The sequence below is a fragment of the Phaseolus vulgaris genome, chromosome 9 (genome assembly GCF_051622355.1).
Source record: "Phaseolus vulgaris cultivar YP4 chromosome 9, ASM5162235v1, whole genome shotgun sequence".
NCBI lineage: Eukaryota > Viridiplantae > Streptophyta > Magnoliopsida > Fabales > Fabaceae > Phaseolus > Phaseolus vulgaris.
In genome coordinates this window covers 38,381,832-38,395,349 of record NC_143506.1, presented here as the reverse complement: position 1 = coordinate 38,395,349, position 13,518 = coordinate 38,381,832, and the positions used below count along the sequence as shown (strand labels likewise).

The following is a 13,518-nucleotide window of genomic DNA, read 5'->3' as shown; positions in this document are numbered from 1 at the left end:
AAAAAATATATAAATATTGATTGTTTATAAGTTATTACGTCTATTATTAACCGACTTACATGTTATCGATGTAGAAATTATATACATATTACATTGATTGTTAATTGATATAATATATAAATATTATATATTGATTTAAAAAGATATTAGAAAAAAAAATAAGACCTATTAAATTGGTTCTTGCACTAACTAACTGATGTAATTTGTTTTTTTTTAGTTTCTTATATTTATTATTTTTCCAAATAGATAAAAAAAAAACATACATTAATAAACGAAAAAAAAGGAAAATAAAAGAAATGTACCACATAATGGATATATATCCTCCTCGAAAAAACAAACTAAAAATTTTAGTTTGATAAGAATCAACAAACGATGTAAAATAAAATTATTAAATAAATTTACATTGTAAATGATGGAACAAGTACTTTAGTTATTACACTTTTACCACTACACCTTATTCTACACTAATTTCAAAATAAAATGTAACTATTATAAGGAATGTGAAAGATTCGGGTTATTGAGTATACATTATTATTCTTAATAATAACAATTACGAATAAAATGACTTATTTAATAAGTTTTATTAATGAACAATTATTTATGAAATAATAAATAATAATTGTATAATTAATATAAAAGTTTTTACTCAAAAGATCTATAAATACTTACTTTCTAAAAAGTATCATTTATTTAATTTTTTTTACACTAAACATTTCATATTCTTATTCACAAATATTTTATATTTTTTATTGACTTAAGTATCATAGATATTTTTGTATGTAAACCTCTCAATTTTTTTCTTATAATCAATCAACACTACAAAACTTAGTTCAGAAAAAAATTATGAGAAATTATTCCACTTGACCACCTTAAAACTCTCTTAATCAAAGTTTTTATAACAACATAAATGATGTAATATCTCATAGAAACTCTACTACACATCAAGAACTGATTTATTAAAAAAATTATTTCATAGCAATTAATTCATAAACTAGTTTTGATAAATACCTTTTTAAATTATAATTGTGAAATAATATTGCAAGTTGTTTTTAGTTTGAAAGAGAAAGTGTTAAAGATTATCCTTTCAGTATGTGTGTTTATTTTATGTAGGGATAGGTGGACGCGTGGCAAATGCTCTTTTGCTTATCTTTTACACGATAAGGATGCAATATAATACTTTAATAAGGTAATTAAATTAATGCATATACGTGAGAAGAAGAGGGCAAAATAGAGTGCCATATCTTGAAAAAGTTAAAAAAAAAAATTAGTGTAAATAAGTTTTAAATTATTTAAATTTTATAGTAAAAAAAATTGCTCAATTGAGTGTTTAAATATTTTTTTTTATTTTATATAAATATATATTGTTGTTTTATTTTTTTCTGAACGAAATGACGTACTTTTGTGTTTTATCTTCAACTCGTCAATTAATTTGGTCTTTTTTCCCAATATATTTTAAGTTATCGGTCAACTTACTCTTAAAGAAAAAAAATTAAAAAAATAGCTAATTAATAAGTTGGAAAACAAAAAATAATCATCATTTTTTATTAATAATAAAAATCAAATGATATATTTTAAATACTTAAAAAAATGAAAACTTTTAATAAAAGCTCACTTAAAACTAACTAATTAACTAAATATATGAATTACATAAGACTTAAATAAAGTTTTTTTATTGAATTATTTATAATAAAAAAAGCTCTATCCCTAAACATGAATTAATATACTACATAAAGCATAAGTTATAGAACATAAAATTATATCCAAATGAAAGGAAGGAAAAAGAAATTACTTCAAAGAGTGATTGTTTTACCAAGTAAACTGTTCTTCTAAATCTTATATTATTAATTGCACCTGTATAGAAAAATAAGTTCTAAATAATACTTGGATTTGTTGTATAATAATTGACATGTTGATGATTTTCTCGTTTTTTTTTTTTAAATTTCTTTTTCAAATGTTGATGTTCACTTGAAGTTAACTTGAAAAAAGTGTTCCGACGATCAAATAAATACTCTGTATAAGGAACTGATTAAAGTGTACCTTGCACCTCCACAAATGGTTTATTTATAGTGTTGATTATGGATCCTTGTTGTGATGAACTGAAGATCAGTTATTCACCGATGTGCATCGTGATCCCTGATTTGTATGAAAATATATTAGGTGTATAAGGTATGTTGAGATATCTGAAGAATATTCATCTCAGTTCATCAGTGTTCAGTTTATTTGTCTGAGATGTTCCCGCATGTTTTAGAATATGAATACGACTCGTTAAATATTTTTGTAACAATTGTTGTTGTCATTTATTACATACTTTGTAGTGTTCTCGTTCTTTCGTCCGGTATCCATGGTACATTAATTATTTTTTTATATAATTTTTTAAACTACTTTCTTATTAATCTCTTGGTAAGCAAAACAAATATTTGAATATATATTTAAACAAAAACTTAACCTATGCGTTTATAATATTATTAGTGTGAAGTGATGGACTGAAACAAAAGATTGAAGCTATATATATATAGTAATTGTAATGCTCGAATAAAGGAAATGTTTAATTGTTGTTGATGTTAGGTTGGATGAAACATTTGTTACGGCATAATAAATATATTTTATAAATGGTCAAACATAATTTTCCGTACAGAGAGAAAAAGAGGAAGGGAAATCTGACTTGTTCAATTCAACGCACGCCACTCTTCAAATCCAATCATATTTCTTTAGGAAAAAACCCTCATACATTATTAACACACTAAATACCCACCCTAATTCCTAAATTTTAAATTCTAAATTTTAAATCTATACCCTAAATAGTATATACATATATTTCACACTATAATGAATTAATATTTTATTTTATTTTATTTTATTTTATTTTTTTTATTTAAATTATATTATATTATTATAACCCATGTTAAATGTATGTTTTTTTTCAAATAAACTTTTCTCTTAAAAAAATCGAATATATTAACACTGTAAACAGTGTATACATACATTTCACACCAAAATAATATTATTAGGTTTTAAGCTTCTAGTTTGTAGTCAATCACTTACATAATAGAGAAAAGTTTTGTTGATATGACCAGTAAATAACATATATTTATTATAATAATATAATAATATCTTTAAATTAAAAATAAAATAAAAATGAATAAAATATTAATTTATTAAAGTGAAGTGTGTATTTTTATTGTTGTGGATGTTACAACATCCTAATTTATAACATGTGGTCTAATGTAGAGTCTTGGTCGCATTTAATAATACAACTACTTTGCTTTTGAATAAGGAATGGAAATTTATTGATATTACAACTACAAAATAATATTCCTCCTACCAACACAGATTAATACTTGACAAAAAAATTATTGACTCTAATAACAATTTTTCATGGCCATTTATTGATTATTCATCTGGCATATTCACACACATAATATTACAAAATATAAAACAATGGTTATCAAAATTCCATTCATTTAATTTTAAAGATGGATAAAAACAATTCTATTGTTTCTCAAAATCTAATTTATCTTCTTTATCAATACTAATGGATCAAAATTATTCCAACCAATTTCTTTATAATTTTTTTTTCTAAATTCACCTTTTTTAAAGTTTTCAAAAACTATATTTTGAATTTTTGGTACAACGTATAGTTTCGTATTTCTTTTAAATTTTTTTTAAAAGGTATGACTTTAATGAAGATTAAAGTATTCAGAAAAAAGTTATTGGTTAATGGATTTTATAGATTAAAATGGATTTGTATTAAATAGATAGGAATAGATTTTTTTTAATTAAATTTTCAATAAATCAAAATGGACTAAATAGATATCCAATTCTTTTTTAATCAAAATAAAATGTGTCCCTTTCATCGCGATAATCCAATGTATGTGTGAAACATTGAAAAGAAGGGTGTGGAAGCTATTGTGTATGGAGTTTTGGTTTCACTCTTGCATGGAAAGAAGCTTGAAAAGAGGAAGAGCCTAATCTTTTATTATCCATCCAAAATTAAAAGGAATGGAGAGAAAGTGACGTTCTGAAAAAAAAAAAACTTTTATTTTTGCCTACTTTTTTATTGAGAATATTTGTTCAATATAAAATCAAATGAGTGATGAAAAAAATTATTGTTCTTTTATTTTAGAATTCCTTATGTGTGTTTGGATTGGGTAGTGAATTTGAAGGAGTTGATTTGAGAGAAAAGTATGAAGAAAGTGAAGTTGTTTAGATTAAAGTATGTTAAAGTGAATTTGTGAAGAAAGTTTATTGAAATTTGTCGGTGATAATATGATGATTGTAAGAAATTTTTTATTTATTTTAAATGTATAAAAGATAAATTTACACATTTATCCTTATTTTAAAAAATATTTAATAATAAAATATTAGATATTTTTTTATAAATTTGAATTAAGTAAAAACTTTTATTTCAACTATAAATAAATTTTAATATAAAATACATAATTTTATTTTCTTTTAATATTATTATATAAATATACTGATTATATAAATATTTATTTTATTATTATATTATATTATTATAATAATTAAGTATAATATATAATTTATTATAATATATATATATATATATATATATATATAATATTTTTTATTGTAATATATATAATAGTGTTATTTTACGTGTATAAAAGAATGAGGGTAAAATTGACTTTTTGTGTGAATTCCTTTAACTTAGTTTTTTTGGGAGCTGAATTTATCCTTCTCCCACAAATCATTGCATTTCTTTCCTTGCATTTGAATGGATGCAAACACTTATTCTTTCCTTTTCTATCCGCATGAACAATATTCATGTGGAAACAAGCAGACCTTAGGAGGTTGGAAAGATCTCATCAACTACACATTCAAATGGCTCCATGGAAGAAGTTGAGCATAAATAAAAAGTAGTGAAAGTGTGGTTGTTTTTGTAGGGGGAAAGTGCTTCATCAATTACAATCCAAGTACAATTTACAATTAATTGGTGGCTACAGTTACAACAGCATCTCCCAACCCAAGGATGCAGGAAAAAAAAGAACCATGCACAAAATTGGAATTGCAGATTTGGATCCAAATTCATTTATACCCTCACAAGCTAAAACCTATAATGCTTTCTTGCTATTCTACAACTATTTCAAGTATTGCAGTAAGTCTGGGTCTTCTATATCTTTTAAGAAGCAAAGAAGAGCATACAACACTTACAGAAGAGAGAGCCATGCAGGCACCAGCAACCCACGGTGGTAGCTTGATCCTCAGTGAAGGGTAGAAAACACCAGCGGCAACTGGTATGGCCACAACATTGTAAGCCATTGCAAATACATAATTCAATCGAATTCGAGAGAAGGTCTTCCGGGAAAGATCAATGGCTGTGATCACATCTTCTAAGTTATTTCTCATCAGCACATAGTCTGCGGCTTCAATTGCAATATCAGTTCCAGCTCCGATAGCCATACCAACATCAGCTGCAGCTAATGCAGGAGAATCATTGATGCCATCACCCACCATTGCAACTATGCTTCCATCTTTTTGGAATGAACGAACAACATCAGCTTTTCCTGCTGGCATGACCTCTGCCCTAACATCTGATATGTTAACCTGTCATACAATACGTTTTTTAAACACGGGTTTGACAACATCAATTTCTATCCCATAATCAATTTTTGTATAAATTTCTATCCCGTAAAATTTCTGATGCAACTCTGTACAAGTACTAATTTTGCTTCAGACGGACAATTTGTTAGTTGAGTTGAGTTATAATTCACAATGGAGAGCTAAAGAACCCGGTAACTAATGACTCCATATTTTAAATAAGACCAGTGTTTCAACTTTTACCATTGTTGTTATGAATTAAGAGTACCTACAGAAGGCCTTCTCAAAAAGGCCAGTATTATAAGTTAAAACATTTTTTTCATCCCTGGATCTTAAGTATGTCTTTTCCACTTCCCTTGATTTTAAACACCAAAATTACAAAAATATTTGAGTGGTTATTGATCTTTTTATACAAGCAAAAGTACAGTTGTTGAATGCTGATCCTAGAAGAATACCCTTTGAATATACACCCTAATAGTTATAAGAAGTCAGAACACAGATTTTAATGGTAAATATAAATAAAACATAATACAGAAATATACAGACCTCCTTAGCAACAGCACGAGCTGTTCTCCAGTTATCTCCTGTAACCATAACAGGTGTGACACCCATTTTCTGGAGACCCTCTATGACTACAGAAGCTTCTCTCTTTAGTGGGTCCGCAATCCCCAAGACTCCAGTTAATATATCGTTATATGCTACCAGTATCCCTGTCTTAGCACTTTCTTCGAGCTCTACCACAAAATTTTCCACCTCTGTTGAAATATGTATGCCATTTTCCGCCATCAACTTCCTGTTACCAACCTGTTGAGGACAAATTGCCATGGTTAAGACTCTCTGGAAAACAAGAAGCAAATTCCAGTTTGTAGAGATCAAGACGACCATGATAGTAAAAGGACATACCAAAATAAGCTTTCCATCTATGAAACATTGAACGCCTTTTCCAGGAAGAGCAGAGAAGTCTGAGACATCAAAAAGCCAACCAGTTTTCGCATCATTCTCGGTACCGGTATCAGCAGACGAGTCATCAAAGAAATGAAAATGGCGTGCATATGCTAATATTGCATTTGCTAGTGGGTGTTCACTGCTAGCCTGAATCACAAAAATTAAATGAAATATAACAAGTCATAATTGGTTACCCTAAAGGCATCAGACAAAACATAGAAGGGTGTTATTTTCTGACAACCAAACATATAAGAAACTATTATTCATTAATCTACTCTAAACTTGCTAATCATGCCATAACACTATTCAAGAAGTTAAGCAGACAAGAGGGAGGGAAATGTGGAAATATCCTCTATAAGTCCTCTATAAACTCACCAGAATCAATGCTCTGAAGACAATAAGAAGAAAAACGTAACAATCATTTAGAAATTAAAATTCACCTCAGCAGAAGCCACCAATTTAAGAAATTCTCCACGTTCCATTCCTGTGAAAGTCTTGGCAGTAGTAACAGTAGCTTTTCCCTGAGTCAGAGTGCCTGTTTTATCAAATATCACATACTTAACCCTCTGGGCCCTTTCCAGTGCATCTCCACCTTTAATTAACACTCCATTGTTAGCCCCAACCCCTGTTGCCACCATCACAGCTGTTGGTGTTGCCAAGCCAACGGCACAGGGACATGCAATCACTACTACAGATATTGAGAACATCAGGGCAAAAACAAAGTGATTCCCATTTTCTGGCAGCCACTCTTCTGGGTAAGCTCCAATAGCCCCAGCAATGTACCTAAAGATAATGAACCAAATTTAAAGAGAAGGAATAAGAATTCCAATCACAGTAGTTATCTAACATTTATTAATATGCCCAAACCAGTTAGGTGACCTTACCAGCATAATAATGTCAATAATGCCAAAGAAACGACCAAAGGAACAAATATGCTTGCCACCTGCAAACCAAGAGAATAGAACTTAAGCTAATATCTAATATATCTTCACTCATCTATGGACCAATAAACTACTCTGTATTTTCTTTTAAGATGATGCCACTTTCAAAAATAAAGATAGAGACTACTTTCAGAAAATGATGAACAAGCAAAAACGTCCCCAACATTTAGGATGAAAGCCACAAATTGGAATAACTAGATTTCATTTAACAACCCAATTTTCAGATACCAGAGAGACTTCAAAAGACTACCCCAGCTTTACAAGCTTAACCAAATTAGCCAGAAAACAGTCAAGGAACAGACTATATGATTCCTTCTGCTAAATGTATCTTTTATTAAGATAAGGGTATGCCAAATTCCACAAATTTTCGCTTAAAAAATAGAGAGAGTAACAATAACAACCACAGTAGAACTACAATCCATCCATCATGAACCAAATATAGCCATAATACCAAGTTCTGTCCGGGTGAGTAAATATAACTTAACAATTGAGATTACCAAAGTAAGAAGAATTGCAACATTTGAAAAAATATAAATTGGTTGTCAAGTGCCAGGTAACCTTGAAACATGAAACAATTGGCTGAACTGAAGCACGGTTTCACAAGCTAATCCTTTCTTTAAAAAAAAATACTCCAAACAAAAGGCATTCACTATGAAAGTAACTCCAGAAAAATATAGGTCAGCCTGAGGGCAACATAGGCAAACACAACCATGACCAATATACTTACATAATCAGCAAACTTCTGAATAGGAGCTTTGGACATCTGCGCTGTCTCAACCAAACTAATAATCTGGCTCAAAACTGTATCAGATCCTACTTTGGAAGCTCGAACATGAAGGACACCATGAAAATTTATTGTGCCTCCAATAACAGGAGCATTCACCTCCTTCAAAATAGGTACAGATTCACCAGTTACCATGCTTTCATTTACATAACTTGAGCCCCAAGTAACAATACCATCGGTAGGGATCTTTGCACCAGGAAGAACTTTCAATGTGTCCCCAGGTTGAACAAGCAAACAATCAATTTCCCTTTCTTCAATACATTTACCACCTAGATATCAATATAATTTTAGTTGTCATCATTTTCATCCAGAACATAACAAATGTGATCAACTTAATTAATGATATTTCAATCTACATATAAGATAATCAAATCCAAATATGGTTCATGTTCCTTCAAAAAACCAAAAAAAAAAAAAAATTGAAATTGATGCGCACCTTTATCTTTGACAACTAGTAAAGCTGTTGCAGGAGCAAGTTCTACTAATTTCTTGATAGCATCAGATGTCTTTCCCTTGGCAAGGCACTCCAAATACTTGCCCAACAATACAAATGTTATGAGCATAGCACTTGTTTCAAAGTAAGTTGGAGACCAAAATCCAGTAAGAGCACCATATAGAAGAGCACAAACAGAATAAACATAAGAAGCGGTAGTTCCCACTGCAACCAGGACATCCATGTTTGTGGAACCATTTCTAAGAGCTCTGCCAGCTGCAATATAGAAGCACTTACCGATCACAAATTGGATCAGACTCACCAATGCCCATTTCAACCAATCACTCATGAGGAAAGGCCCACATCGCCGAAGTAACAGGGAATACATGAATGGTATATGAGGACAAACTACCCTCACGAAGAAGAGAGGAATCTGAGACAAGCATCAAGTAAAAATATATTCAAAAAGTCTAACAATAACTAAAAACACAAGGGAGTGTTAATACACAGACTCAAATTTTGAATAGAACTATTTTTCCTTTCAGCAATATCAAATCTTGTATTTTTTTCAGTATGTGTATTTTTCATGAAAAGAAGAGGATACTAAGGTAGAACACCTCTTCTTTCATGTGAAATTAATGAATGGATGAATTCCCTACAAAGCATATCTTTATGGGATTTGACAATTGCAGACTCTCCAAAGATGGTAAAAGGCCTTAATTTTTTAGAATACAGAAGCAAAGCAATAAATGATATCTATCCCAACCGCCCATAACTTCTTTGCAGTTCTAATTTTCCTTCCTCGAATGCAATATATATAAGAATCTGTTTCTAAAAATAGACAAGACATTGTTTCTGTGTCAATGAGTTTTCAGGATAAAGCACAGTTCACAACTTAACATAAATAATATGTAGCTGTTTCAGAGCCAGAACATCATCTAACAAGAACTTTGACATGTATACTATACTACGTACCCATAGAGATCACAATTAGATGGAAAGGAAGGCAAATAAAGAAGACAAGGAAATACAATGAAACTATATGATCATTATATGATTTGAGATTAAAAGAAAAATACTCACACTAAGAAACAGACTGGAGATAAAGCGCCGAAATATAGTTGAAATCTCTTCAGCGCCTTTAGAAGTCATTCTCATATGAGGGCTTCTAACATGTAATTTGAACTTCCCATTGCTTCCCCCCTGGATTGCATCAACTAAGGATCTAGAACTAAGAACTTCAGGATCAAACAGAACATCCAATTCACCTGAAATCTGGTCAAAATGAAACTGCCTGACTCCTTTTATGCTGCTAATAATGCCCTCTAAAACTTGTCCATCAATCACACTGTACACACCAACCACCCCTAAAATTATTTTATCCTGTTCATTGCTTTGTAAAAATGAAGCATCAAAGCCGGAATCTTCAATCGCGTTGACTATATCATCTTTACTAATTACACTGGAATCATATTCAACTTCACCTGACGAAGTAGCCAAAGCTACCACCGCCCTCTTGACCCCTGGAAGCTTTCTTAAAATGCCTTCAACTGAATTTACACATGCTGCACATGTCATACCTCCAATTGTGAACTGTCCCACCAAGGTTCCATGTGGCATCTTTCCAACGGTACTAGATTCAGGTAATATGTCTGCTTCAAACCCAGCATCTTCAATTGCATTTTTAATGTCTTCATCCTGGAATACATGACACAATATCTTATCAAATAAAAGCTTCGAGTACTAAATCACTTGAAAAAAAAATGTTCTTATTCATATTATATAGGACTAACGGACTGGCAAATCATCACTTAATATGCATCAGCCAAACAATAATCTTCCAATCAAGTATACTGTTTATATCTCATGATGACTTCAGTTTAAGGTTTTTTTTTGCATAGATTAAGAACGATAGTAAATATATCACTTTCTCAAATAATATTTACTAAAATAACTCTACTCATTCAATAAATGTGTTACTCTTATTGAGACAGATAATTAATTTGGGAACAAATTGGGAATAAGAACATTAATATTTAGTTGAAAACTGCTAACATTAGTCATATAGAATTTTGTTTTAGAAGGTTAAAGTGGCAATCATTTTGGGACAGAGGGAGTATCATCTTTCAGTAGTAGCAGAACCAGATGGTTAGGATGTCCGCTTTAGTGGCCAAATCATGATATCTGAGCACAAAAATATTTATACCACTAAAAAGAAATAATAAGCTCCAAGAGAATGAGTTAATGAAAGGAATATAGATATCAGTTGAAGTATTATGACATAAATTATTTTAGTCTACATCTTAAGAGAAAAAACACACACAGGGATCCACCTGTACCAGAGGACCCCAAAAAATCTGGATTCATATCCAACTATAAGTAACCCCACACTGAATATTGGGACAACAAACATGGAAAAATAACAAAAATTAAAAAATCTAACACAGTTATAACTAACAAAAACAATGTAATCACCATTCATACTTTAAAAGCTGAGGTGGAGAATTTTTGCTAGATAAAAGGTTATATATCAGTATTGACAGGAACACAGTATATAAATGTCCACTTAAATGCAATCACCAGCGACCAAAGCAATAAATATAGAAAGCAACTTTAAATAACTGCAATAAAAAACACAACAGCAAAATTCACCCGGAAAAACAGCAAGATTACTGATTTAAGGAGAACGCATCTCAATTCCAGACGTAATGCACGTGCTCACGATTGCCCAAATGCAACCAATAAAGGCCAAAAAAAATGTTAAAACACCAAAATAAAAAAACCATTACGGAAATACACTCTCGATCGATTCATCAAGAGATAATAATAATTAATCAATTTTTTAGTAGAGATCGTTTCAAAAGAAAATAAGTGATTAATTATCTAAAATACGTTAAAACAAACTAGAATTATGGTTTAGATAAACCTCTCCATAAATTGGGAGGAAAAAATAAAAAAGGTAAAATTAATTAATTTTCTCCCTAAACTAAAATTAACTTACGACGCAAACATTTTCTGAAAGTTAAAAGAAAAAGCTTCTGTATAAGTTAGCACAAGTTCAATTCAATTTAACTTATTTTCTTCTTAATTTTCTCTGCTACAAGTGCTCACTGCAAAGATTTATATCCAAACAGAACCTAACTAAAACGTAGTGAGGCTAAAACTTCAAGCAAGTTAAATTTTCATAATAAGCAATAAATAAAAGATACAAAAGTAAGTTGTAGAGAGAGAAAGACGAACCTTGAGCAGAGCCGAGTTGAAAACTACGTCGGCTTTGTTCTGAAGCAGTGCGACGGAGGCGCTGATAACTCCGTCGAGTGATTTGAGAGCTGATTCGACGGAATTGGAGCAGGCGGCGCAGGTCATGCCGGTGACCGTCACCTGAATCCGCCTGGCTCCGGCATCGATTTCGTCGTAGGAGTCCAAGAGCCGCACATCCTCGAGGTCATCGGAATCAGAGGCGGCGGCGGCGGCAAGGGAAGTGAGCTGCAGGCCTCCGACTCCCGGCGCCATCGCGTGAGAAACAAAAACAGTGAGATCGTTAAGGCAAGAGACACTGAAAAGAATGTGAAATGAAAAAGAAAAAGGGGAAAATATTTACGATTACAAATTTTCATAAATAATCAGTTTTATTTATTCTATTCACGCTGTTTTTATTTCCTATTTTGCCCTCAGACTTTTGTTGAATTCCAATTGCCGTCCATTGTACTTCCACTCACAGGATTTGTACTGCACGTTACGTAAACCGTGTCTCTGTAGCAATGCAACTTGAAACAATTATTTTTTTGTTGAAAAAATATTCATTGGTAATTTTTCATAGAACTAAATTAATTAAAAAAAATGAATATTTTAAAAATATTTTAAATAACATAAGCATGTGAAATTTTGACTAACTACGTTGAATTGAAATAATATAAGATTGATGTTTGTTCTGAGGAGGGTAGAATCGTGATTTGAAATAATACAAGTGTGACCTTTGTTGTCAGGAGCTTCACAAATCAAAATTGTTCTTCAAAAACCCATTCAACTTCCAATTTTCTTCCTTTTCCCTGTTCAAACTATTTTCGTCATCACTTGTCTTCGTTTTCTTCCAAAGAGACACCCAATTTTTTTTTTATGTTCTTTCTTGAAAACAACAAAGTGTTTATTGGAACTATAAGTGTTAATGTCATTTTACTTTACCTACACAAATATCATTAACTTTGATATATTGATATAAGTAAGAGTTTATTGGTTTAAATTTAGTTTCATAAGTATCTCAACGAGTTCTGTTATTATTCTCGACTTCTGAAAAATTTACTCGATCGCAGACATTTCTGGAACACCTCTAACAGAGAGACAAATAGTCCATTTTGAAAAAACTTATTATCAACCTCTTTCAGATATGAATATACCTGATTCAGAAGAGAAAAACTTGTATCAGTATCTCAATTTCAATTCAAACATAGATTGGATTCACACTCCATGTTCTGAGAAATATTTACCATCTGAAAAAAGGAAAAAACGGAGTTCTTGTCTACAAAAATGCCTTGAGCATGTAAAACTAATGAAAGTACTGAAATCCCTTCATTGAAAATGAGAATTTTTTTTTGGAACTCGGAGTTTTATTAATGTTTTGTCGTTAAAACACATCTTGACGATATATTTAAAGTGTAATTTATCTCAATTTGAATGGAATGAGACTATTGGACGTACATTAAAAAAAAAGTAATTTATTTTATTTTAATTTTAAATAAATGAAATAAATATAGTGAAAAAATGTATGGCATAAATGTTGTTGGAAAGATGACAATTCTCTCCACTATATCCATTTTGATAACTTTGTAAGGAAGAAGACAGAAAAATAAAGGAAGATT

At 30.6% G+C, this 13,518-nt stretch overlaps 1 protein-coding gene across 1 annotated transcript; it reads right to left on the bottom strand.

Moving 5' to 3' along the window:
• Nucleotides 1–4,895: 4,895 nt before the first annotated feature.
• On the bottom strand, nucleotides 4,896–12,790 carry LOC137822052 (copper-transporting ATPase RAN1). Its single transcript, XM_068626947.1, has 9 exons — nucleotides 11,903–12,790; nucleotides 9,746–10,360; nucleotides 8,666–9,095; nucleotides 8,173–8,498; nucleotides 7,389–7,447; nucleotides 6,945–7,287; nucleotides 6,463–6,651; nucleotides 6,106–6,363; nucleotides 4,896–5,565 (listed from the first exon to the last, which is right to left on the bottom strand). Exons 1-9 carry the CDS (start codon nucleotides 12,173–12,175, stop codon nucleotides 5,089–5,091), a joined length of 2,970 nt encoding a protein of 989 aa, XP_068483048.1. The 5' UTR covers nucleotides 12,176–12,790; the 3' UTR covers nucleotides 4,896–5,088.
• Between the last annotated feature and the right edge of the window lie 728 nt (nucleotides 12,791–13,518).

What these genes read in the sequence shown, in the direction of transcription:
- LOC137822052 (XM_068626947.1), bottom strand. Translation starts at nt 12,175, where the DNA reads ATGGCGCCGGGAGTCGGAGGCCTGCAGCTCACTTCCCTTGCCGCCGCC. An exon ending in TCTCCAGTCTGTTTCTTAGT is followed by an intron (nt 9,096 to 9,745) that starts GTGAGTATTTTT and finishes TGCTTGTCTCAG; the next exon opens with ATTCCTCTCTTCTTCGTGAG. An exon ending in CTCGTGCTGTTGCTAAGGAG is followed by an intron (nt 5,566 to 6,105) that starts GTCTGTATATTT and finishes ATTGTATGACAG; the next exon opens with GTTAACATATCAGATGTTAG.